The 26,267-nt window shown below is 32.5% G+C and overlaps 3 protein-coding genes across 4 annotated transcripts; 2 read left to right on the plus strand and 1 right to left on the minus strand.

Moving 5' to 3' along the window:
• The first annotated feature begins 409 nt into the window (after positions 1-409).
• Positions 410-3,225, plus strand: LOC21394238 (F-box protein At5g03100). Its single transcript, XM_010101472.2, has 4 exons — positions 410-473; positions 985-2,233; positions 2,320-2,481; positions 3,115-3,225. Exons 2-4 carry the CDS (start codon positions 1,007-1,009, stop codon positions 3,223-3,225), a joined length of 1,500 nt encoding a protein of 499 aa, XP_010099774.2. The 5' UTR covers positions 410-473; positions 985-1,006.
• A 2,233-nt stretch (positions 3,226-5,458) lies between these two features.
• LOC21394239 (F-box/LRR-repeat protein 13) lies at positions 5,459-6,952 on the plus strand. The gene is made up of 2 exons (XM_010101473.1): positions 5,459-6,670; positions 6,767-6,952. The coding sequence occupies exons 1-2, from the start codon at positions 5,459-5,461 to the stop codon at positions 6,950-6,952; spliced, it is 1,398 nt and encodes a 465-aa protein (XP_010099775.1).
• Positions 6,953-12,107: 5,155 nt separating this feature from the next.
• LOC21411005 (protein FAR1-RELATED SEQUENCE 11) lies at positions 12,108-16,522 on the minus strand. 2 transcript variants are annotated; one of them, XM_024167795.1, is made up of 4 exons: positions 16,431-16,522; positions 14,925-16,094; positions 13,795-14,238; positions 12,108-13,007 (listed from the first exon to the last, which is right to left on the minus strand). In XM_024167795.1, exons 2-4 carry the CDS (start codon positions 15,900-15,902, stop codon positions 12,399-12,401), a joined length of 2,031 nt encoding a protein of 676 aa, XP_024023563.1. In that variant the 5' UTR covers positions 15,903-16,094; positions 16,431-16,522; the 3' UTR covers positions 12,108-12,398. The 2 variants fall into 2 exon arrangements, with proteins under 2 accessions (XP_024023563.1, XP_024023562.1); XM_024167794.1 differs by having other exon boundaries at positions 16,411-16,439.
• Between the last annotated feature and the right edge of the window lie 9,745 nt (positions 16,523-26,267).

A 26,267-nucleotide genomic window follows, 5' to 3' on the forward strand; every position in this document is an offset into this window, starting at 1 on the left:
AAAACTCATTAAGCACAAAACATCGTAGGTTGTTAAGTAACTAATGTAAAATATAAGACAAATACAATATATTTGAGGTAGAAAGATATGTATTTATATATATTATATAGGTGTGATTTTAGTGATTATTTTAATATTTACTCATCAATAGATATTATTACTTTACCCATAAATTATTAATCTGAGGATCGTAATAAAATGAACAATTAATCAAAAAAATTAATAACAATTAATAAAATTAAATTCTTATCACACCACATTATTAAATTTCTATATATACATATTTATTTATATTAACCGTACTGTTAAGATAATAATATCCATTAATATAGATAAATATTAAAATAATCATTAAAATTATATATCTATATATATACACTCCGTTCTCCAACAACTACCCACATAAACCCTTAACTGACAGCCGCCGACAGATTTCCCCAACCGGCAAAGCTGCCGCACGCCACCGCTACCTGGTAAATTGATTCATTTTTCCCTTTTTCTTCTTTGGTTTTTATTGTTTTGCTTTTATTTGATGAATATTTCTAAACTTTCATTTGGCTTTTCAGCGAAAAAACTCAAAAATTGGAATTAGTTAAGCGTTAGTTCTTCATTTGGGTTCTTAATATTCGTGATTCATGCTAATTTGCTTCTTCTTCCTCAGTATCAATAAATTGATTTGTACGATTATTTGTAGAATTGAGTGAATAAGTATTGTTGAAATGGTTATTAGGGCTTGGGTATGATTCTACTCTACTAGTTCTGCTGTCTTATTTTGGTTTTATGGCTTATTGATTTTCTTGAGAAAAATTTCTATCTTTGTCATTCATGAAGTGAAAAACCAATTTTTTTTTTTTTGTGGGTTTTTTTTTCTTGGAAATTCTCTTAAAAGTTCTAAAAGCTTTGTGTCTACGCGCTTGTGTGAACCCATACACTTTATTTTACTTATTCTTTTTATTCTTTGACTTGTTTAGTATTTTTGTTTAGAATATTACTATTGTTCAACGTCATGGCTGTGAAAAAAGTAAAAATGCTCGATGGAAGTAAGAAAGGTGAAGAATCACATTGTGCGGAAGTGGACCGAATCTCGAAATTATCGGATTCTATAATCCATCATATCCTCGCTTTTCTTCCTGCCGTTGATGTAGTTCGGATGAGCCTTCTTTCCAAGCGCTGGAGACGCATGTGGTATTCAGTGCCAACATTGAATTTCTGTGACTTGATTGTTCCCTGGCATTGTCATAAAGCGCGGTTCAATAAGTTTGTAGACAACTGTTTGAAATACCGCGAGATAGGTATGCGCTACATTGCTGATTCAACCATAACTCGATTGGAGCTCGTTATACTTTACGATGGTGACAACGCTAATCTGGATAAGTGGTTGAATTTTGTGGTTGTTAAGAACAAAGTGGAAGAATTAGACCTTTTTATAAGGCCAATTTATGGCCATAGAGGACGCTACTGTGTGCCTAAGGCCGTACTTAACGCACAATCCTTGACTCTTCTAAAGTTGGATGGTCTGAAAGTGAAGAGTCCTCTTCTAGTAAGCCTTCCATGCTTGAAGCTTTTGTCCTTAAGAGAAGTTAGTGGATTGAATGATCATTCATTGGAAGATCTGGTTGCGAATTGTCCTTCTCTTGAGAAATTGGTTGTAAGTTACTGTGGGGACTTGTCAACTCCTCAAGTTTCTTCCTCGAGCCTGAAGTCGTGTCAAGTCGAACTTGAGTCTCATCAAAGAATCGAAATTGAAGCTATTAATCTTGAGTCTTTGCATTTTCGGGGTACTAAAAGGCAGAGCTGCGAAACTAGTCTTGCCACTTGTAGGAGCCTCAAGAGTCTTTCCTTGTTTGAAGTTGAACTAGATGGCCGATGGTTGGAAGACTATATCTCAGAACATACCCTCGAGAACTTGACTATAAGTGGATGTCTTGGATGGAAACACATCAAAAATATCAGAAGTCGGCATCTGAAGAATTTGGTTCTTTCGCAAAAATCCATAAAGGAAGTTGACGCTATTATAATCGATGCAGTAAATTTAATTTCTTTTACCTATAACGCTTATAACATGAAAAGGTTCTTTAACATTTCTTTGAACTCCCCAAATCTGCTGGTTTGCAATGTAAAACTTCTATGCGAATGTTGCACCTATGATACAAGCTGGTATGTCAGTCTGATATGCTTGCTATCAAATCTGCATTGTTCCACGAATATGTGCCTCCGTGTGTACTCAGAAGAGGTATTATAACATTGTATTTATCAACTTCTTTATTTTGTTGTTAATTTTTTCATCGTTTGATATGTTGACATTCTTATTAATTGCAGGCTCTCATCTTTCCAAATGAGTTGAGAAGCTTTTGTCGCTCTCTCTTGCTTGCCGTAGAGCATCTGAAGGTCAAGACGCTCCATCCATTGTCGAAGAGCTCCGATCTAAGGGATGCCATGTACTGGCTTTCACCTTCTCTGAAGTCGTTATCTGTGGAACAGGTCAATTGTTTCTTCTCTTAGACAGTCATCAAAACAAGGTTGATTTGTTTATTCCTGAAAATGGTAGCAAACTCTGAACTCTGAAGCTTCTTTATCAAATTGCACATTAGATGCAATCAAGTTTCGGGGCAAACTACGAAAGTTGTACAGACTATTGAGGTTACCACAGTCATGGCTCTAGTTTTTCCCATGAAACTTGTACAAAGTATGGAATTTCCTCAATTATGTTTAAATTGCCACCAATCTCTAGTACTAGCGTTTTCATGCATCTGCAAATACTGCACGGCATTCTCATCAAAGAATAAGTCCCCGTTTGTTTCATATGTTCAAATTACTGATCAAGCATGTTTACTGCAGTGTTTTTTCTTATGAAATTTAAATTTCTGTTCAAACTCTTCTGTTTAAATTTAAGGAAATTCACAAACAAATTCAGCATATATCGGAGTTTCTGCAAAACTGTAATAAACAAATTCAGAAAAAGGAAAGAAATAATGATGTACCGTGGACAGAATTGTTGCATGGAAACTCATGATGACACAAATTCTAGTAAATTTAGGTAAATATCGGAGAGATATATATATATATATATAATTCTCTTTGTATGATTTATGTATATATAATACATGGTTTCAGCTCATTCTCATCATCACCACCATCGCAATGGACATGATCTCTTTAGTTTTCGGCCGACAAAGCTATTTATCTTCGGAGACTCGTCATATAACATATATTGCTAACTACTGATGGTGCCGGCATTGGTGAACATCAACGCATGGCTATTTCTCCGACGTTGGAATATATATTGAAAACAACTCATATATCAACTAAAAACCAATTTAGCTAGCTTCACTTGCAAATATTATTGGATAGTAACTTTTTGTTTCTTGTATATTTGGATAGTAATTACGAAATATATTTATGTATTTTAACAATGAAGGGTTAATTATTTATTAGCTGATCTGCCTCTTCTTAAAAATGTAGGCGATTAATTGAAGGGGAAAGAACACAAATACCCCTTAAAAGTGTATAGGGTCAGGATTTCTATCTCTTATTCTTAATTAATAACTTTTTTAGTTAAATAATTATATTAATAAAAGAGTATTAATTAAGAATAAGAGGTAAAAATTTAAACTCATGTATTCTTAAAGGTAAATTCTGTAATTTTCTCTTAGAAAGGTTCTCTCTTAGTAGTGTTTGTGAGCAAATACTTTTTGAATGTAAAAAAGGAGATTTTTACTGTAGGATTTAAAAAAATGAACTATTGATAAGTATTTAGTTTTTATCTGTAAGATTTATATCAAAATTTATTTAATATTTATTCTTTTTTATTTTGATGTGACTAGATCAAATCTTACGGTTAAAAAATGTACACTATTCATAAGAGGCCTTACCATAAAAGAACCCAAAAGAAAAGTAAAGAAAAACAAGTGCTTGGTCAAAATTCAAAGTTTTTCCTTAAATTGGATCCAATAGTCAACTTCCGTTAAATTTTGACTATTGAATAACGCTAGAAAAAACTTCCGTGGAATTAAGGAAAAAAAAAAAGAGTTATATATAAAAATAACCCTAGAAAGCTATTAAAAATAAAAATATTAAAAATAGCGTCTTCTTTTTTTACTTACCTTCTATCTCTTTTCAAATATGAATCCATGTATTATGTCCAATTTTTGGAGACTCAAATTTTCTGTCAAATTTTGGAATCCTAATTGGTGTCTAACTTATCATATTATGTCACATTATTTAAAAAGTTTGAATTGCTTTTTAACTAATTTTTTTGTGTTTATTATCATGGGATGATGTAGTGTTATTTAATTAATTGGACACCAATTAGGACACTAAAAATTGTACAGAGAATCTAGTTGTGTTCTAATTAATGTCTAACCAATAAAATCATAAATTCATAATGCATCATCTCGTAATAAGTATAAAAGAATTAATTAAAAAGCAGTTTAAATTTTTTACACGACGTTACATAATGTGATTAGTTAGACACCAATTAAAACACTAAAATTGGATAAAAGATTTGAATCCTTTCAAATATATATTATATATATATATATTAGATTACATCTCTTTTATCGTTCTACAAAAACTAAAGTACAACCAAACATAGCACTTACAGCCGACGACCAATACCCCCAACGAGTAAATCAACGGTTAGTTATTTCTTCATTTAATTTCTTTCTTCTTCTTCTTTTTTTCTTTTTATTTGTGCGTTTAATATCCCTGATTCATGTTAATTTGCTTCTAGTATGTGTACGATGCTACGATCTAGGAGTTTTTTTTCTTTGATTTAATTTTCACTCCAAAATAATTGAGCATCAAAATCATGAAAATCCTTTTTTTTTTCTTGATTTGTTGCTGGGTTTTATTCCTAATCCTCATATCTTTTTAGTCAACTGCATTCTGTAATAAATCTATGTTGTGGAGCTTTCCTTTTTACGGAGTTACATTGGACAAAATCCTGAAATTCTTCAAGGTACATAAATGGATTCTTGATTTTCTTGGACAGAAAAAAAAAAAAAAAAAAAAAAAAGACGTCCTCACTCTTCCTAGTACTATTATTATGAAAAAGAAAAAGATCTATCTTCTTGTTTTCATAAAGTGAAAAACCTTTTTTATTTTTTTTTACGTTATGAATTCTCATATAAGGTTTTAAGAAAGAGTAATTGTATGTTTCGTTTATGGGTTATTTTACGGTGCAAATCTTTAGTTTTAGTTATGCTACAGTATTTTTCTCTCAAAAAAAACTTAACTTTCAAAAATCATAATCAAGAATCCTAGGTTGAACCATATACTAAACGGACCTTAATACTAATTAGCCCTGACGGAGTTATGCCATAGCCCCATCGGGCAAGACAACATTTTCCTTTAAGAAAGACTAAGATGCTTCGTGTTTTCGCGTTTCTGTGAACCACTACATTTTATTTGACTTGTGTTTTCGCTTATTTTCTTTAGATTAATATTATTCAATATCATGGCTGCGAAAAGAGTGAAAAGAGTGAAAGTGCTTAAGGAAAGAAAGAAATATGACCACTTGTCGGAATTGCCGGATTGTATTATCCATCATATCCTCTCTTTTCTTCCCGCCATCGAAGTAGTTCAGATGAGCATTCTTTCCAAGCGTTGGAGACGCATGTGGTACTACGTCCCGGCATTGAATTTTTGTCAAATCTCTGTCTACGGGAGCGACCGCTTCCCCAAGTTTGTAGACGAGTATTTGAAATACCGCGAGATAGGTTTGCGCAGCGTCGCCGATTCATCCATTATAACCCGATTCAAGCTTCGGATTATGTGCGGTGTTGACTTTAGTACTCTTGTGGATAAGTGGTTAAATTTTGTGGTTCTTAAGAACAAATTGGAGGAATTAGATCTCTATGTGAAACCATGGCCGCGCCTAGTACCAAAATTGTACCACTGCTTGCCCGGGGCCGTACTTGGTGCAAAATCCTTGACTCACCTAAAGTTGGAATACATGAGAATGGTGGGACCTCTTCAAGTAAGCCTTCCAGTTTTGAAGCTTTTGTCCTTGAAACATGTCAGTGGATTGAATGATCATTCATTTGAACATCTATTGGCCAATTGTCCTTCTCTTGAGGAACTAGTTTTACGGGACTGCAGGGACTTGTCAACTCCCCAAATTTCTTCCTCGACTCTAAAGTCCTCCGAACTCCAACTTGTCTCCAATCAGAGAATCAAAATTGACGCCATTAAACTTCAGTTCTTGCTTTTTGGGAGTGCTCAGAACTGCCGAATTAGTCTTGCTACTTGTGCGAGTCTCAAGAGCCTTTCCTTGTGTAATGCCGAATTTCTAGGCCGATGCTTGGAAGACCATATTTCTGAACTTACCGGCCTTGAGAGCTTGACTATATGTGAATCTATCGGATCGAAACATATCAAAAACATCAGAAGTCGGCACCTGAAGAACCTGATCATTTCCCAAACAGGTGTTAAGGAAGTTGGCGCGATTAAAATTGATGCGGTAAATTTAGTTTCCTTCACCTATAGAGCTGATTCCATGAAAACGTTTTGCAACATTTCCTTGAACTCTCCGAATCTGCGGGTTTGCAACGTAAAACTTACGTGCCAATGTCGTACCTACGATTCAAACTGGTACATCAGTCTGATACGCTTGCTATCAAATTTGAATTGTTGCAAGAATGTGTGCCTGCATGTTTACTCAGAGGAGGTATTACATATTTCGTTTTTTTTTTTTTTTTTCATTTTCTTTCTTTTTAATTGTTTGATCTCTTCTCAGACACGCTTCTTGTTTTCTTAATTGCAGGCTCTCGTCATTCCAAATGATTTGAGAAGCGTTTGTCGCGCTTCTTTGCTTGCCATAGAGCATCTGAAAGTGAAGACGTATCGTCTATTGTTTCAGAAATCCGACTTAAAGGATTCCTTGTATTGGCTTTCACCTTCTCTCAAGTCATTATCCATGGAACAACAGTCAAAAGGTTTCCGTCTTTGAACAACAGTCAAGAGATTCATAGTTCTTCTGTGATGTAGAAACTTAGATTTTTTTTATTGATTATATATTATTATTATTGTTATTATTATTATTATTATCATTATTATTATTATTATTATTATTATTATTATTATCATCATTATTATAATTGTTGTTATTGTTAGGATAGTGTTCGAGTGCCTTCACTATAAAGGTCATATGGATGATCGACGAGAAAAAGATCCATTCTTTTTTCTAACAAAAAATAGTTTTCAAATTTAGTTTGTTTAATTTGTAAAGAATCAGTGACTAAAATAATTTTTAAGATTATTTTCATAATTATCCCACAAAATTGTACTCTATTTCAAAGCACCTCAATTTTTCAAAATTGTTCAAACATCCTTTAGTGTATAGAAAAACATTCAAAATGTCCATCTGTCTATTTCTGTCTATATGTCTAACAGATTTACAGACGTAACGAGCTATCAGGGGATACTAAAAAACATCAAGAACATCAAGAGACATGTCAAAAATTAGTCAATAAATCAAGAGCATTTATGAAATGAATCTTTAATATATAAAAACTAATTATTAAAAAATATTAATATAATTATGACATATTTCTCAATTATGAAACGATTGTAATATCGTATATTCTTTGTCACTTTTAACCTTAAAATTTTAAATGTCAACCTTTCCCTTTTTCTAAACCTTTGGATCGACATGACCTTTATAGAGTCTTTTATCAACTAGTCGCATGATCAACTTGTGATTAAATTATTAAAAAATGGACGTTTCATTAACAGAAATGTAAAAGTTACAACTCTAACAACTATTAATCCTTTGAGATAAAAACGTTAAAATAAGATAAGTTGTGCTGTCTCACATCGCTTGTGAAAAGTTGTAGATGATGATGTATAAGAAAGGACCTAAAAGTAAGCCTGTGTGGCTTTAGATCTAAAACGAATAATATTATACTAAATAAAGGCGTGAAACGTTAAAACAACTTAATAAGTTAGGAATAGTTTTGTGCGATTTAAAATTATAGGGTAAAGTGAGCTAATCCTATTTTTCGGATGGACAAGTGATTTGTATGACAGAGAGTAAGTTCATGGTGACAGTAGAGAGTGTGTGTGTATGTATGTAGCTTTTGTAAGAAGTGGTGAAAAAAGGGTAATTACTCATTTATTTATAACTTAAATCAAATATGTTAAATTTTTTTTAATCTAAAATCTAACGGAATATTAATTTAGAGATTAAATTTAAAGACAATCTTTTGAGTTTAAAGTTTAATTTGGTATAATTTTCAGTAGAGAGACTCATTAGCCATTATAAAAAGAGAGTAAAGTTCATGAACTTTACGAATTTAACCCCTAAAAATAACATCATCAAATTGTTGCTTTCATCGTACCCGTCGACCTTTTTATTCCCAAAATATATCCCCATCAACCTCCCACATTGCACTTACTTACAGTCAGTAGAGGAGCCAGCCTTTCATTTTAGTGGGGGCATATATTAAATTTTTTTTAACAAATTATCTTAGTGGGGTATATAAAAATATATATTTATTTTAGTGAGAACATATTATTTCAGTAGAGGTTTAAGTGTAAAATTTTAAAATTTTTTAAGGTAATATTTTTTTCAAAAAAATTTGAGTGGAGATGGTAACTTCCACTGAGCTGTACTTAAATCCGCCACTGCTCACAGCTGCCGACAACCGGCTAAACCACCACCTCTCCGGCGCCTCCCACCAGCTGATAATTTTTTTCGCCTTTCTTCTTTCATTTTTATTGTTCTTTAGTCCCTTGCTTTTATTGCATGAATCGAACCAGTTCAGCAACAGCTTGATTATTCCTTCATTTGTTTGTTCCTTCTTCCTTTCAATTTTCTTTCTCTTTTTGGAATATCAATAAATTGATTTGCACGATTATTTGAAGCATTGTGTGCAATGAAGCTGTTGAATTGGTTGTTAGGGCTTGGGTATGATTCTACTCTGTTATGTTCTGTTGTCTTATTTAGGTTTTATTTGGGCATTAAAATCACGAAAAATCTCTTTTTTCCTGGTCGTTTGTACTGGTTTTTATTCCAAATCCTAATATCTCTTTTTATTCAGAATCATGAAAATCTCTGTAAGAACTTGCCTTTTACAGAGTCACACTGGACTAAATGCTGAAATCCTCAAGGTACATAAATGGCTTATTGATTTTCTTAGAGAAAAAAGAAAGGAAATTCTCACTTTTCCCACATCTATTATTTTATAAAAAAGGATCTATCTTTGTCATTTTCATGAAGTGGAAAACCCATGTTTTTTTTTCCTTTTCGAAATTGTCTTAAAAGATTAAAAAAAAAATGAATCACTACACTCTTTGACAATGCTTTGATTGTTTTTCTTTAGATTATTATCATGATATCATCCAATGTCATGACTGCGAAAAAAGTAAAAATGGTTGATGGAAGAAACAACGGTGAAGAATCACATTGTGAGGATGTGGACCGAATCTCGAAAGTGCCAGAATCGAGATTGTTTAGTTCGCTAATTCGAGTTTTTAATTCAAGTTGAGATGTGATTTTATGTGAGTTTTTTACTGTAGTAAAAAAGTTATATGTGACTGTTTCTGATAACTTTTTACTATAGCAAAACTCGAATTCTAAATTCGAATCGGTGAAATGAACGAGACTTCTATAAATCCATCATATCCTCGCTTGTCTACCCGCCAATGAAGTAGTTCGAATGAGCCTTCTTTCCAAGCGTTGGAGACGCATGTGGTATTCGGTCCCGAGGTTGCATTTCAGTCAGATGGGTTTTCTCTTGCGTTATCAAGTAGACTTCAATGAGTTTGTAGACAATTGTTTGAAATACCGCGAGATAGGTATGCGCTACATTGCTGATTCATCCATAACCCGATTTAAGCTGTCTATATACATTATAGACAACACTCATGTGGATAAGTGGTTAAATTATGTGTTTGCTAAGAACAAAGTGGAGGAAGTTGATCTTTTTATGACATCAACGAATGAAACAATTGGACACTATTGCTTACCTAAGGCCATACTTAAACTCTGTTCATTTCACCGATTCGAGTTTAGAATTTGAGTTTTGTTACAGTAAAAAGCTCTCAGAAACAGTCACATCTAACTTTTTTGCTACAGTAAAAAGCTCTCACATAAAGTCACATCTCAACTCAAATTAAAAGGTCGAATCAGCGAACTAAACGGGCTCTTAATGCATAATCCTTGACTCTTCTAAAGTTGGATGGTCTGAAAATGGAGAGTGCTCCTTTTGAAGTAAGCCTTCCATTTTTGAAGCTTTTATCCTTAAGAGGTCAGTGGATTGAATGATCATTCATTTGAAGATCTATTGGTCAAATGCCCTTCTCTTGAGAATTTGGTTTTAAGATACTGTGAGGACTTGTCAACTCCTCGAGCCCGAAGTCCTTAGAGGTCCAACTTGTCAAAGATCAGACAATTAAAATTGAAGCTATTAATCTTCAGTCTTTGCATTTTTGGGGTACTCAAAGCCGGAGCTGCAAAACTAGTCTCGCCGCCTGTATGAGCCTCACGAGTCTTTCCTTGTTTTACGTCGAAGTAGATGGCCCGTCGCTGGAAGCACGGATTTTTGAATCTACCCTTGAGAGCTTGACGTTAAGCGGAATGTCTCGGATGGCAACATATTAAAAATATCAGAAATCAGCACCTAAAAAGCTTGGTTATTTCCCAAAGATCCATTCATGATGTTGATGTTATTAAAGTTGACGCGGTAAATTTAACTTCCTTTACCTATGAAGCTTATGGCATGAAAAAGTCTCCCAAGATTTATTTGAACTCCCAAAATCTGTTGACTTGCAATGTAAATTTTGTATGTGAATGTTCTTCTACCTACGATTCAAGCTGGTATGTCAATTTGATATGCTTCCTCGCAAACCTGCGTTGCTCGAAGAGAATGTGCCTGCATGTTTGGTCGGAGAAGGTATTATTTATTGAATTGATAAACTCTGTTATTTCCTTGGTTTCTTTTTCTTTTTTTTATTTTCATCATTGTCCTCTCTGACATTTGTATCTACTGCAGGTTCTCATCTTTCCAAATGATCTGAGAAGCATTTGTCGCTCTTCCTTGCTTGCCTTGGAGCATCTGAAGGTCAAGACGTATAGTCCATTGTTGAAGAAATCCGACCTAATGGAGGCCATGTACTGGCTTTCACCTTCTCTAAAGTCATTGTCTATGGAACAACAGGCGAGTCGTTTCTTCTATTAGACGTCATCGAATCAAGGTTCATTTTGTTTCAGTTAGCCGCCGCATGCTCAACAAGTATTAAAATCCCACATTAGTTGGAGATATTGACATGATCCACTTAATAAGGTGAGGGCAATCCTCCCCTAACAAACCGATTTTGTTAGGTTGAGTTAGGCCTAATATCTTTTAATTTCTGTAAAATGGTATCAAAGCAGACCCAGTTTTGCAATGTTGGATCCCCCAATATCGACTTATTCTTAGCGGTTTGGCATGGTTCACTCTGTGCGTGAGGGGGCGTATTAGAATCCACTTAATAAGGTGAGGACAATCCTCCCCTAACAAGCCAGTTTTGTCAGGTTAAGTTATGCTCAATATCTTTTGATTTCTGTAAAAACAAGAAGCCTCCTCAAGGTTTCACTCTACACCATAGCGAAAAGATTCTCGATTTTGTGTTTGATGGATGTTTCTGTTATTTGTTCTTTTGCCCCGTGTATTCCCAAATTGGAAGCAAACTGGGAAGTTTCTTGCAGTAGAAGTTGTCGGCTGTACCGAATTGCGCAATTAGTTACAATGAATTTTCAGGCAAACCAATAGTTCTACAGACTATTGAGGTTATCTCATAGCTCTATATGTCCTCATGGAACGTGGGGATTTCCTCAATTTTATTTGCCTAATTGGACACCAATGTTTGAACAGAAATTTAGAAAATACTGAGTAATTCAAACCTGTAAAACATAGATAGGATTGTTGCATTGCAACTGAAGACACAATAATGAGAATGAATGGAGCAAGTTGCTTCAGATTGATCCTCCAAATGTTTGGCAACTGCCACGGTAAATATATCATGCACTATTCTGCTAGTTGTCATATGAATATATTCTGTTTAAATAGAAACAAAAGCACATAACCTTAAAAAAAAGTACATAAATACAGATAAGTCCGTATATTTCTTTTCCTCGCATATAATTTTCCACGAGCGATTCCAGTAAGAATATAGCATTTTGAATGTCATATGGGTCAAAATAACAAAAAATAAAAGTAAAACTATTTGCATGTACCAAAACTACAAAAATGGCATGCAAAAGAACTTAAAGCCACGTGCAAATTCTATCCAATCCATTAGCCTTTATACACATCTCATCCAGATTACATTTTCCTTCATTTTCCAGATCTCAACATATTCTACTTTCCACAAAAAATTGGTACTATGCTAGTTCTTTAAGGTATAGTATTAGATTAAATATTCCTATGAAATGTCTCTCGCGTGTTTTGCAATGAAACCGGCTGCTCCCGTATCCGAGATAAGAGAATCGAGACTTGGTCGGTTGCAATATCTAGCCTCTCCTTCGACTTGGCAGATTCTGTTACGAGAGCGGATACCAAGTTTTGCAAAAACTGAATTCTCTCTGTATTATCACTTGAATTATTCTGATAAAGTTTTCCAGCAGTGCTGATCCGACGCCAACGGATGGGAAGATACCTGTCAGGGATTTGAAAGCAATTTCCCGTTGAGAGTACACGAAGGGCATGCCGACAGAGAATTCCAGAGAACTCAAACTGATGGCAGCTGCAACTGATGATGCCTTCCCGAGGAACCCAATATACTTTCCGACCTCCCTCGGCTTTTGTATGGTGTCTAACAAGAAAGCCATCTTCCATCTGGAAAGATGCATAGTGGGCGGCCAAAACAAGTTGTTCTTGGAGCTTAGAGAAGGCAAACGGAGTTAGAATTGAGGCAGCATGTGATTCCATGGGGGCCCCTGTTTTCAGGCATATATTTTGGAGATTCTGTTGCATTGTTTGTTGTTCGCCGGCTTGATCTTTGAAATCAACAGCAACAGCTACCTGCTTGTGCAAAACAAATAAATGAACACAAAGCCAGCTACAACGTAATTTAAGCTTCCTTTTTTCAATAAATATATATATATATATATATATATCAATCCTTTTATCAAACTAATCTCCCTTAATACAATAGGCAATCTGCTATTATACCATCTTCTCATGGGTTTGTTGTGATTTGTTCTAAACCATTCACAGGTTCACTTAAAATCATTTTGGGGATCAACAATTGAATGAGTGATAACTATATGAGAGAAAATCAAAAGTAATAATGTTACAAGTCAAATAGCAGTCAGGCCATGTGGAAACAAGTCCATGTTCTTCTCTTCAAGTCCAGGCTCATCCTAGAATGGCGAAAACGAAGCATTCTACAATCTTTCAAACTTACGTGCTATCAAATCCTCTTTTGTTGCAGAATTCCAATCTCATAAATGTCTCTCGTGCACACCATAATTCAACATATTTTCTATGCCTGTGGTGTTTTCTGGCTTGCAACGAAAAGACTGCGACCAGCTATAAATTTTCAAACATCTTTCTATCTGGACCTACAGAATATCCTATATGGCGTATATACATAATTAACAACAAATATTTCATATCTTGATATCCTCATGAACCTTGGTCCTAACCCGAAAGCAGTTCATATCCTAGCTCTTTATGTTCAATAAACAATACGTAGGAGATGGGGATACAAAATGTCGGAGCAAAAACTGAATTGTAACAAATAGAATATGCTATAAACATGAAAAATAAAACAGAGCTGAAAAGAAGCAAGGGGTAAAGAACACACTTGTTCTACAAAGTGGGCAAGCCTGGTCTGTGCACTCAAGAATCTTTGGATAAAAGCGTTAATGGACTTCGACTGGCCAATTGTAGTCATTCCAGCAAAAAAGTAGCTTCTCAAGAAAGGTAATGCCCAAAGTGAGCGTAAGCCATATAAGTTGATAATATGCCTGTTTGTGTGAAGCCCAAAAGAATTTACCATGTCTCTCCACCCTAGCTCAAAATCCTGTATCGACTCCAGATTATAAAGTCGATAAAACTCTCCTTTCCACTCATTGTAGCGTTCCCCTAGAACTGCATTAAACCATGAAGGAAATTTTGCCACAATCATCCATATGCAAAGAGCATGTTTAGTGGTTGGCATTTCCATGCTTATTGCCTCTTTAAGACACATATTTTGGTCAGTGAGTATCGTCTGAGGGGCCTTTCCATTCATGAACCCTAAGAATGCCTTCCATATGAACAAAAAAGAGAGAATAGATGTGTCACCAAAACTTTTAAAATGTAAACATGTATGTGCATGTGTGAACATGTGTGAATTTCCATCCACACACTTTGAAAACAAAGTTCCATTTTGTTGGTGAAATTGGAAAATTTTAAGCAATGAACAAAAAAGTCATGGCTATATAAGAGGGGGTGTTCATCCACATTCACTAATTGGGTAAAAGAGAAAAAAAGGTCAGCAATTCACAGGAGTCAACTACATCAATCAACAATATATACTCGAATCATTTTACTTTTGAGACATACATTACAAGTCCAACACTTAAGATTCAGTCAATTAGGCCGCTTCTTTTCGTGCATGATCATAAACCTTAACAGTTATGTGCCACTTTAAAGATCTCTAGCAACAGTTTTTTTTTTTTTTTTTTTTTGATAAATTGTAACAGGCAATTACCCAGCCATTCATTTTCATAACTCATGATTTTTCTGTCCCATTCCCCAACTGGGCCCAGCATTGCCATAGGAATGAATCAATTAAAAAGCAACACTTCATGCACCCTTATGTGCAAGATAAAATTAATTGGACATAGAAAGGGCATGTATATACAGAGATACTATACTACATACAAACATATGTGCAATATAAGATTAATTGAAAGAGACGTAAAAAGGGTAATGTATTTTCACTATTACCTTCACTGCCCATGAAAACGACCTCGAATTTTCTTCTCGTAGAAGCGCGCAGCCAAAGAAGCAAGGCATACCATAATTATTCATTCCAACCCATATACCAAGTGGCATGTCAAATGCAGTCAATCGATGAGTCGTATCAAACACCAGTGTGTCGCCAAATATGTCATACGACTGGAGTGATGATGCATATGACCAAGCAATGTTCTCAAGTCGGTTGTTTGAATCAAGGGTGTACTCAAATCTGAAGTTGGGATCTTTCTCCTTAATGTTTTTGCACATTCTCAATAAGTCGATGCTCTCCTCTTCAGGATCTAGCTTCCTGAATGACTGTAGCAGATTCCTCACATCCTTCTCAGTGAACGGTAGATATCCTGGTTCCACGCATTTCTCAAGCTCCATAAGCCTCATCATTTGTTGCACTGACATTCCTGTTTTAGCAAACATAAGGATTCGACTCTTATCTGACTCTGAGATGGTTCTATACGCGGGAAGGAAACGAACTTGGTTTGGCTCCAACAGTTCATGGTTATGATGGTTTGCAAAACCCGTGACTCGCCATTCCGGCCCTCCTAACTCTGCTGCCTTGCTAATACGCATGTAAGCTTGACACCCGCATCGGGAGGATTTTCTATTCCTTTGAGGTTTGCTTTCATTGGAGTTTTTGATAGGGGTATTGCCAGCTCGGTGGCAAACAAAGTAACGCCGCGTGAGTCCTTTTCCAACTCCAACTTTTCCCTCCGTACGATGTCTCCGGATTGAGAATCCACATCGCTTTGCGAATTCACTATAGAATTCATAAGCAGCATCATGAGTGGCAAATCTTTGCCCAATGTATGGAATTGTATCATTCGTAGTTTCTAAGGAAAGCCTAGTTTCATCGAGCGATTCCTCAGTGCTGCTCGTATCATCTATCGACAACGATCGATGGTCTGAAGGATCATCATAAACCACTAGCATCTGTCCGGCTTCATCAGACATTATGCTTCCCTCATAATCTGATTAACATTGACCTAAGACCCCATCTCCAGTACTAAACAAACAAAAAGAAAATCATAGTTCTAAAAGGCGGAATCAGGAATCAGATGCGCATTTTGTCTTAATCGAGGCGAGGCGTAATCAATATGTAGATATTCGAATTTCGAATGAGTGGTTTCAGGCTCTCAATCCCATCTTCACAAGGCAAAACCATTTTACAAATCAAATTACAACAACCCCATAATAAACCCAAATGGGAAAACTCTACCATAACCATTTATTTAACCAAAGAGCTAAGATTTTTCACATTCCAAAGCAACCCATTTTGAGATTTGTAAAATCTATGAAGTCCCGTCCGGACCCATCATATAGAAGAAGGAAACGAACGAATGATTATAAGAGAAAAGTTCGCAACTCCTCAAAGACTTGGTTTTCCACCACAAAATCCCAACCTCAAACAAAAATTACGAACAGAAATTCCTCAAACAAAAATTACAGACAGAAGACCAACCATGGAGAAGCTTGGCTTACAGGCAGCTTGAAATCGGATCGGAAGGAGGGCTCGCGACGGCAAAAAGACTCAGGGAACGGCCTCCGGTACGACCTCTAGGGCTTTTTTTTTTTTTTTTTTTTTTTTTCTAAATGCACTATACCACCTCAAATGTATTTTACAGTTCTGTTATTATTATTATTATTTGTAACTATTTGTTTTTTTAAAAAGATTTTTACAATGTCCAAAAAATAAATCACTCATAGTTCTATGTTTTTTATGAAAAATGTTGTACTTAAATACCACCACTAGAGATGATATCTGCTGTCTCTTGCACGCTTATTCCTGTTCAAAAAAATTAACCACGTGTATCTTTCAGTAATCTCCCATTAATCCTTGTTTGGAGAAGCAAATAACAATCATGAGAGAAACTCTTCTTTTGCAATTGGATTAAAAAAAAAAATATCCTAGTACCGGTCGAATAGTGATGTCGACAACTCACATTACAAGATTTTATAATTTAGAGTCTGTTTGGTTCATGGACCGATCAATTTTCCTCTCTCTTTTTGACCGAGAAATACATTCAACAGTTAAATTTGTTTGAAGATAAATGTTGCAGCCTAAGTGCCGGGATAGGCACTTCACATTGTTGTATAATGTATTTCTATCTTAATACTTCTATCAATATTCCAAACAAGACTTAGTGAGAGCCCGTCTCAAAGATACCTAGCTAATTTTTGTGAACGGGACAGGGAATGAAACAATCTATAGAAATAGCAGATCTCATGTCCCACCACTAATAGAAAGTGGGCCCATTTGTAAGTCTCACGTTGCGGAACTTAAATTCTATTATTGAATGGTAATGAACACTATTAGTGTCCAATACTAATAACATTGTTCTGTTTTTAATTATTAAATCTATATTATAAACAAGTCATTTCTTATTTTTTATAATTTTGATCATATTTAATGAAAAAAAAAAAAACAAGTACTGCTTATAAAAGGTCATACCATAAAAGAATCATTTCTTTTAGACAAGGTATTTACTATAGTCATATAACAACTAATTTAACCAAAGATCGATTTTTAAAAACTATATCTAATCCAATCTAATTACTAGTGTATCGTCCAAATCAATCCAATCTAATTAAGATCGGTTTGGATTGCATTGAACCAATCAATTTTCTACTTAAGCTTTTTTGTATATTTTGTATATTTTTTATTTTCATGTTCAACCTATTTGTTAAACTTTTTTAAATACTACAATTGAAAAAATGAAGCAAGAGTTAACATCCATAAATTCCAAAAAGCATATAAACTCCAAGTTACTTCAACATTGATTAAACATCCAAGAACAACTTAAATAAATGAAATAAAGTTACGAAGTGATAAATGTAAAAAGTTTAAAGAATAATGAAAAATGTAGAAAGAAAGTGACTGAGAAAAAATCTAATTTAAATTTTAAACCAATAATATAAATATGTATGTATATATATTTTTATAATGTATAGAGGTCAGATAGGTTTGGATTGAGTATTTTCAAAGCAAAATAAACATGTAATTTAATCCAAGTCAATTTTCAAGAATTTATATCCAATTCAATCCAATTAAAGTTGGTTACCTGTCAAAGATGGATTGAATTTAATTGGATTGGACTGATCAATTTGATTGGTTAATTGGATCTGATGAACAACCCCTATATTAGTTGTAAGAATGTGTATTAAACCATTCAAACTAATCAAACTGACCAGACCAAACCAAACCGAAATAAAAACAAGCCAAACCAAATAATAAAAATTTGGTTTGGTTTGAATTCTAAAAAAACTAAACCAATTTTGTATTGTATATATTTTGAGAAATTATATGTATTCTATAAATTTGTATTAAATATACTTAAAAAAATGTAGTAAATAACATATTTTAGATCTATTTGAAATAAATAGTAGTTTACGTGGACGGTTAATAAAATCATTTTTTCACGTAAATTTTCTTTTTACAACTTGTAAAAAGAATTCTTTTCCATGTAAATAAAGATTTTTTATCATAAAAATTTTTATGTCGTAAATGATTTATTTTTCATGTAAACTGCTCTTACTTCAAATAGTTTTAAAATCTGTTATTTATTTAATTTAGTTTCAAAAATCTACTATTAACTACAATTCCCCTAAAAAAGAAATCAAACCAAACTAACTTTTATTTGTATACATTTTGAGAATATGTATTCTACACATTATTCAAAATATAAATAGCTATTTTATTAGATGTTATCGTGTTTCACTATTTTGTGATATACCGGTTTGTAAGTATATTTTATCTAACATATTTGAGTATTTTATTTTTTGTTATGAATTATTAAATTTTAACATTAAATGATTTATTTTTGTTATGAATTGAGTATTTATTTCTTGAGTTATGAATATTTATGATTGATTAATAAATGAAGGTTTATTATAGCAATGTTTTGGTTTTAATTATGTTTGATAACAAAATGATAAATATTAGTTAAAATCAATTTTCATGTTTTGGATCACCCTAACGACCAACATGGAGGAAGGCCCACTCTTATGCAAGGCCCGTTAGGCCAATTGGAGTAGGCCCACTCAAAGTACTAATGGGCCCAAATGAGTTGAGAAGAGAGGGAGGGGATGACGCCTAATAGCATAGGCTTGGAAGGTACTTTAGATAACTTTCATTTGAAGATAAAGAGTTTTATATGTTGGCAATTTGAATTGCCATTCCAACCAAAATATTAATCGTCTGCCATAAAAAATCAATTCTTAAGGGACAAGAAGGGTTTTTTTTTTTTTTTTTTTCCTTTTTTCTTTTCTTCTAAAAGTGTTTTGCCTTTTCATACATCTCGAACCATGATATCAGCATGTATGTGTGTTTATATATGTCCAATGAGTGAAAGAATCAAAGAATGTATCCGGCTCGTTGACTACATAAATTCATATATATATATATATATATATATATATATATGAATTTAAGTCTTTGTTTAGGTAAAGTGATTAGTTGCGTGATTCTCATTACTTCAAGCTTGTTCAGAATATATACTTAAATTTAAATTTGGGCTCTGTTTCAGTATTTTTTTATCTTAATTCAAAATTTTTTTCTCTTATAAAGTTCTCGCCAATAAATCTAAATCATAACTTAAATAAATGTTCTAAACGGGTCCTTCTTGTTAGTAAAGTAGGAATTATAAGCCAATATCGTATTAAAAAATTGTTTTTGTTATGAAAAAATTGATAAACTCATCATTTAAATGCATTATTATAAGATTTTTACTCTTTATTTTTTATTAATAGTGCTATAATTCTTTGATTGAAGAGTATTAATTAAATGTAAGGGGACTATTATAATTTTTTAAATAAAAAGTATTAATCAAGTGTAAGGGATAAAAATTTAAGACTTATGCATTTTAAAGAGTATTTGTCTATTTTCTCTTTTCTCATATTCAAAATGAAAATATTGTTTCCATAAAAAATTGAAATATTGTTCCTGCTTAAATAAATATATGCGTGGAAATATAAATTAAAAATTATTTATTTTAATGACAACTCAACTCTATTATAATTTGTTTGGCGTGTTCTACTTATTAATTAGGGGATAAAACCATATAGGGCAGCTAATAAGTCACGTTCTTCTTCATCAATTTTTTTTTTTTTTTTTTTTTTTGGGGTTGTAACAAATATTTTTCTAAGCATGTCTAAAATGGGCAAACTAGCGTCTAAAAAGTAAAACTTTCAATTATGAGCTTACAAGTATTATTTTATCTTCGATTATTAAAAAGGTCAACCATGTCCAGAGGAAACTACTACCCCATTTTAGGTGTTGATTGACACAGATTTTAAATTATTTTTTTTTTCTTTTTTAAAGAATGATTGAAAAGAGTGGTTTTTTTAAGGAAAAATAATAGTTTTTTTTCTTTTATTTTTTTTTAAATAGTAGGTATGAGCTAAGCCACGATCTCCCTCTGATGTCACTATACAAAAGTCTTAGGCCAAAATAAATAAATAAATAATTTTGCGATCACATTAGTTTGAACCTTTTTTATACTTATACTCTATTACATGATTCGCTTGACACATTGAAAGAAAATTGTTCTGTATAATTACTTGCCTAAGGAAGTATATACAAATTTCATCTTTATTAGGAAACAAAGAAAGATGAGACTAAAAACATGTTTTAAAATGGCATTAAAAACTATTGGTGCGTTTGGAACTCGTTCCACAATAATTTTATTTTTTGTATAAAAATAAAAATGAAAACGTTTTCAATCTCAGACATAAATCATTTTTTAAAATGCATTTGGTAGTTTTATGAAGAGATTGTTTTTAGTATAAAAAAAAACCTCATTAATATCTCTCTCTTTCTTTCTCTCTACTTGAGATAGGAGAAAACGAAAAAAAAAAAAATGAAAAATGACTAAAAGTCGTTTTTTATTTCTCTCTCATTTTACACTAAACTAAAAAATCATTTTCATTTTCGTTTTTGTCTTTATTACCCCAAACGCCGTTTTAAAAATTTTTTTTTTTCTCAAAAACGTAAAAAATAAAAACTGAATCAATTTTACCACATGTATATACAAATAACCATTCACACCTACATATCCTTCTACTTATATAAAATATGATACCAGTAAACACTCAAGAGGAGATAGCATGTATCAAATTATACAAACCAAAATCAACCTTTCTGGGTATGATAATTCATATATTCTTTAGTATTTATTTTTTTTTAGAAGTTTACTCAAACTTTGATTTCTATGTTTAGTTATTTTTTATTAACTAAATATCTGTATCATTGTCACAGATAACGATGCATCTCTCAATTCAACCATTGGTTGTAACTTCAGGCCCCGTCTATTTCGCTGATTCGAGTTTAGAATTCGAGTTTTGTTACAGTAAAAAGCTCTCATAAACAATCACATCTAACTTTTTTACTACAGTAAAAAGCTCTCACATAAAATTACATCTCAACTCGAATTAAAAACTCGAATCAGCGAACTAAACGGGCCCTCAGAATTGACACAAAACTCATTTTTTCAAAAAAAAAATAAGGATACAAAACTTTCTATGGTTATAATTTTCATGTTTTGGATCATGAGATGATAATTGAAGCTAAATTTGTGTGACTTATAATGAACTTATATTAGCAACAAAACAAGAAACTCCAAAACTTTCTTTATTCATTTAAGAAATCTGACAATTCTTCTGCTTGGCTCCACAATAGTTTCTTATAAACATTCGTTCATTTTGCGGATTTGAGTTTTCAATTCGAATTGAGATGTGATATTTTTTGAGAGTTTTTCACTGTAGCAGAAAAAGTTAGATGTGATATTTTCTGAGTGCTTGTTACTGTAGAAACCTAAAACTGAAAACTCAAATCGGTAAAATAAACGAGCCCTTATAGATTTTTAACTGATAATTTTTTGTTCATAGATTCAGAATTATTTTCATTTTATGTGTATTTTTTTTTCACCGGTAAACAAGAAATTATGTGGATGAGGAAAAAAACTAGTTTGATAAATCAAATTTCGACGTCAATTTCATAAATACTAGGCTAGGAAACATAAAAACATAAATGGGAAAATGACTTTTTATCATGTTTTCTTATTTTCGTTTTTTTTCTCAAATCACTTTCTTAAAATATTTTAAAAAACAACTCGACTTACGTAAATTCTCTTTTAAAATATATATTCTCAGATTGCAATTTGCAAGCTAAACGAAGCTCACACATACACAAGCACACACGTATTTTAATAAATTGATTTAAATTAAATTTCGGTCTCAAAACTTATGCTTTCATGCGTACTAGACTCACTTTTGGTTTATTTATTTATTATTATTATTTTATCATTGTTATTATTATTATTATTATTATTTTGCAAATAGGAAGCAAGAATAATTCCTTCTCTATTATCTTGAATCGAGAATGATGTTGGCAAGCTATATATTTACCAAAATAGACGGGTGAACTCAATATAAAAAAAATGGAACTTATATTTGTTTTTTAAAATGTATTTCATTGATTTTTTTTTTTTTGAGGGTGAGTGTATTTGACTGATTTATGAGTTAATATATTATAATTTTCCTTATGAACCTTTTGCTTTCTATAATAAGAGAGGAGCGACTAGAGACAATTATGATCACAATACTGCCGTATTTGACAAGCATACGCTCTTTATCTCGTTAATACGAGACATTAATAAGTGGTAGCTAGGATCATATACAACAAAAGAAAAAAAAAATATAGTGTACAATTTTTTTAAAAGAAAAATTGCATTTCATTAAAATACTAATAAATAATCGTCTTGGTATAATACTAACTCATTAGAGGGACAAACGCACGCTTAAAACCTGAAATCGGGAAAACATCTTGGCACACTTACAACGAGCTGACTGAAAGCTCGACTGGAAAAAACTCCTCTTTTTAACATAAGCTGTCAAGCGCTGGAGGAGTAGATCATCAAAATTCACAAAGAGGAGACATCTACACTGCATAGAAAAAATTATAGTCGGACCAAGACCATCCTATTGGCACTAAGTCAAATACCTAATTCTAACAAAAAATAACAAACCAGAAGAGGGTTAAGTGGGCAAACCATCAACCTTACTACAAAACACAAAAGTTACAAAAATGCAAAAACCTCCAACCACTGTTGGTAGAAACCTTCAGTGAAGGGCGTCCGGTCAAAAAATTATCAAGGAAAATAGCCAACGAAGAGATCTCAACCATCAAGCAGAAAACTCCCCTCTGAAAGGAAATCGTCCATTCGACTTTCAAGCTCCTAACCGGTTCAGATCTACCTAAATAGAGCAACCATACCATACACCACAACCACCAACGAGAAGCCCACGACAATATGAGTCGAAGGATCAAATTTCACGATTGAGAATCTGACGACGTGCCTGAAAACAATGTCAAAACTCTAACCAACTTCTGTTCTCTAAGGACCTTCTCACTCTCTTTAACTCTCTCTCTTAAAAAAACTCAAGTCTCATTATACAAATTTGATAAGACTTGATTAATTTTTATTTTTATATTAAGAGGACAATGTTACTAACGGCAAATGCGCAAGGAGGCATTTGTGAATTATTGACCGTGGCCTTACATTTTTTTTTTTTTTTGCTAATCACCGTGGCCTTACATTGATCTGCTGTATAATAAATATATACGAGTATAAAATTGCAAATATGAAAATCTTCTACCAAAGATCAAGAGATATATATGTATTTTTTTTTTCCTTTTTAAAGAAAGATGATATTGCATTACTCAAATAGAAACTATCTCAGCACTTACAATTGAAACAATGCAACTAGAGTATGTTTAGTTCGCTGATTAGAGCTTTTAATTCGAATTGAGATGTAATTTTATATGAGATTTTTTTACTGTAGTAAAAAAGTTAGATGTGATTATTTTTTAGAGTTTTTTACTGTAGTAAAACTCAAATCGGTGAAATAAATGGAGTCATTAGTTAGACGCTTCTAGTCAAAACAATTCTTCATTAATAAAAAAAAAAATGCAAGTGTGTGGGTTGCTACATTATCTTCACGAGCAACTTAACAACAATCACCACCACCTGTTTTTTTTTTTTTTTTTTTTTTTTTTTTTTTTTTTTTTAATATCAGTGACAAATAAATTACAATTCTCAACTTTCCTTATTATTTACAAAATAATTCTCGGTCAATCAACTGGCTTGAGTGTAGTATTCATACCTCGACAATTGTGATGAAAGACCCAAACCTGAGTTCATAATAGTATATTTCGTAATACGCTTGAATTCAGGGTTTTTTTTTTTTTTTTAATTAAGAAACAAAAATGGAGAGAAATGGGTGATTTTGCGCCTAGAACTTTTTTTTTAAATAAATTCATCAATGGTCCTTCAATTCTTTTCTCTCTCTAAAATTAACCCTTGTAGTCAAATTTGTCTTATTAATAGTCTCTCAACTGAAAAAGTATCTTATAAGTAGTCCATCTGTTAAAATTTTAGATGGAATCTGTTAAATTAGATAGTAGTTATGATTTTTAAGTTATTTTACACTATTGTCTTATTTGAGATCTCTAAATATTTTTTACTTCTCTAAAATTGGTAATTAATATTTTTCTCTACAATTAATCTCTAAATTGTTATTTTTGTTGTTTGAATCAAATTTGATCAGAGTAAAGTTGTGTTTTTAAACGGATGCAACATCTCTTACACGGTTAAAATAATTATTATGAAATTATTATTATTGTTTCAATTGTACAAGCATTATATATATATACCTCTTTTCTCATGCACTTGTATACGTATTGCAATTGATGGTTTTCTTTTTGTTTCAAAACTTCTACTACTCCATGTATTGTGCATTATCTTTTTCTCATGCACTTGTATACGTATTGCTGCATTATCTTGTTGCATTATCTTCTTCTTCTTCTTGCTGCATTATCTTCTTCTTCTCCTTATCCTTCTTCTTCTTCTCCTTCTCCTTCTTCTTCTTCTTCTTCTATCTCCTTCTCCTCCTCCTTCTTCTTCTCCTTCTCCTCCTTCTTCTTCTTCTTGGGTCAATACATTATGGTCAAATTATTAAGCTATGACTAGTTATTAATTATTGGGTCAATACATTATGATCAAATTAGCTTAGTTATTAATTCTATCAATGGGTCAATACATTATGGTCAAATTATTAAGCTATGACTAGTTATTAATTCTATAAAGTATTAAGATAGAACTTCTTCTTCTTGGGTCAATACATTATGGTCAAATTAAGCTATGACTAGTTATTATTTCTATCAAGTATTAAGATAAAAGAATTTACTGATAAAGTGGGCGGCATTCTTTGTAGTGCTTTTTTTCTCAATTAGTAAAGGTGGAAATATCCATAAAACTATAAAATAATAATAATAATAATTATTATTATTATAATAATAATAATAATAGTTCCTTACAATAATCCTAACATTAAGAAGGAAGAGTCTAAATTCTATCTACTTCATGAGAAATAGTTTAGTTATTTCATAACATAAATAAATAAATAAATAAGAAAAAAGAAAAGAAATAACGCAAAATCATAACTACCATCTAATATAACGATTTTCATTCAAAAGTTTAACCGATAGATCATTTATGCGATATTTTTTCAATTCAATGATTATTTATGAGACAAATTTAATTACATAGACTAATTTAAGAGAGATAAAAAAAAATTCAGAGACCTCTCATGAATTTATTCTTTTTTTTTTGTGCTAAGAGATATGCATACTAGTATTAACATTTTTCCTACTTAATTAAGCACGCATTAATCAATTTCTAAAAAGTCATTACCAAAAAAAAAACAATTTTCCTTTCCCTCCTGCCCTAAAAAAAGAAAAAAAAACTTTTCCCATTATCTATAAATGACTATGTTTTTTTAATTATTATCTTCATTATTTTTAAGACCATAAAAAATCATCCTTTTTTTTTTTTTTGGAGGAAAACAACGTCATCCTTTTTAAAGCTGCAAGAATAGAGCGAAAAAAAAAGGGAAGAAATGGAAAAAAGAATAAATAAATAAATAAATGGGAAAACTTTGCCTGAAAATGAAAAAAAGAAAAACATAGGCCAAACTATGAAAGTACACCGAAGGGAAAAGCATGAAAGCCACGTGGAAAAAGGACAGTAGTTTGGAAGTAGAAACTAGAAAGCGTAACATACGATAAGTGCAGCCGTAGAGTAGAAAGTGTAGGACCCATCACCACAAGCAGTTCGGGCACTTCTCCCACCACAACAAACAAAACACCGCCTAACTCTCTCTCTCTCTCCTCTCTCTCTCTCTCCCCTCTCTCTCTCGTCGTTATTTGGTCGTTATTTGTTTTCAGTTTTCCCTCATTCCAAACAAAATATTAAAATGCCC

This window comes from Morus notabilis, unplaced genomic scaffold, assembly GCF_000414095.1.
Source record: "Morus notabilis unplaced genomic scaffold, ASM41409v2 Scaffold1340, whole genome shotgun sequence".
Taxonomy (NCBI): Eukaryota; Viridiplantae; Streptophyta; class Magnoliopsida; order Rosales; family Moraceae; genus Morus; species Morus notabilis.

What these genes read in the sequence shown, in the direction of transcription:
- LOC21394238 (XM_010101472.2), top strand. Translation starts at nt 1,007, where the DNA reads ATGGCTGTGAAAAAAGTAAAAATGCTCGATGGAAGTAAGAAAGGTGAA. An exon ending in TCCGTGTGTACTCAGAAGAG is followed by an intron (nt 2,234 to 2,319) that starts GTATTATAACAT and finishes TATTAATTGCAG; the next exon opens with GCTCTCATCTTTCCAAATGA. An exon ending in AGTCGTTATCTGTGGAACAG is followed by an intron (nt 2,482 to 3,114) that starts GTCAATTGTTTC and finishes ACATGGTTTCAG; the next exon opens with CTCATTCTCATCATCACCAC.
- LOC21394239 (XM_010101473.1), top strand. Translation starts at nt 5,459, where the DNA reads ATGGCTGCGAAAAGAGTGAAAAGAGTGAAAGTGCTTAAGGAAAGAAAG. An exon ending in TGCATGTTTACTCAGAGGAG is followed by an intron (nt 6,671 to 6,766) that starts GTATTACATATT and finishes TCTTAATTGCAG; the next exon opens with GCTCTCGTCATTCCAAATGA.
- LOC21411005 (XM_024167795.1), bottom strand. Translation starts at nt 15,902, where the DNA reads ATGTCTGATGAAGCCGGACAGATGCTAGTGGTTTATGATGATCCTTCA. An exon ending in CGTTTTCATGGGCAGTGAAG is followed by an intron (nt 14,239 to 14,924) that starts GTAATAGTGAAA and finishes TTCATATGGAAG; the next exon opens with GCATTCTTAGGGTTCATGAA. An exon ending in TTGCCCACTTTGTAGAACAA is followed by an intron (nt 13,008 to 13,794) that starts GTGTGTTCTTTA and finishes TTGCACAAGCAG; the next exon opens with GTAGCTGTTGCTGTTGATTT.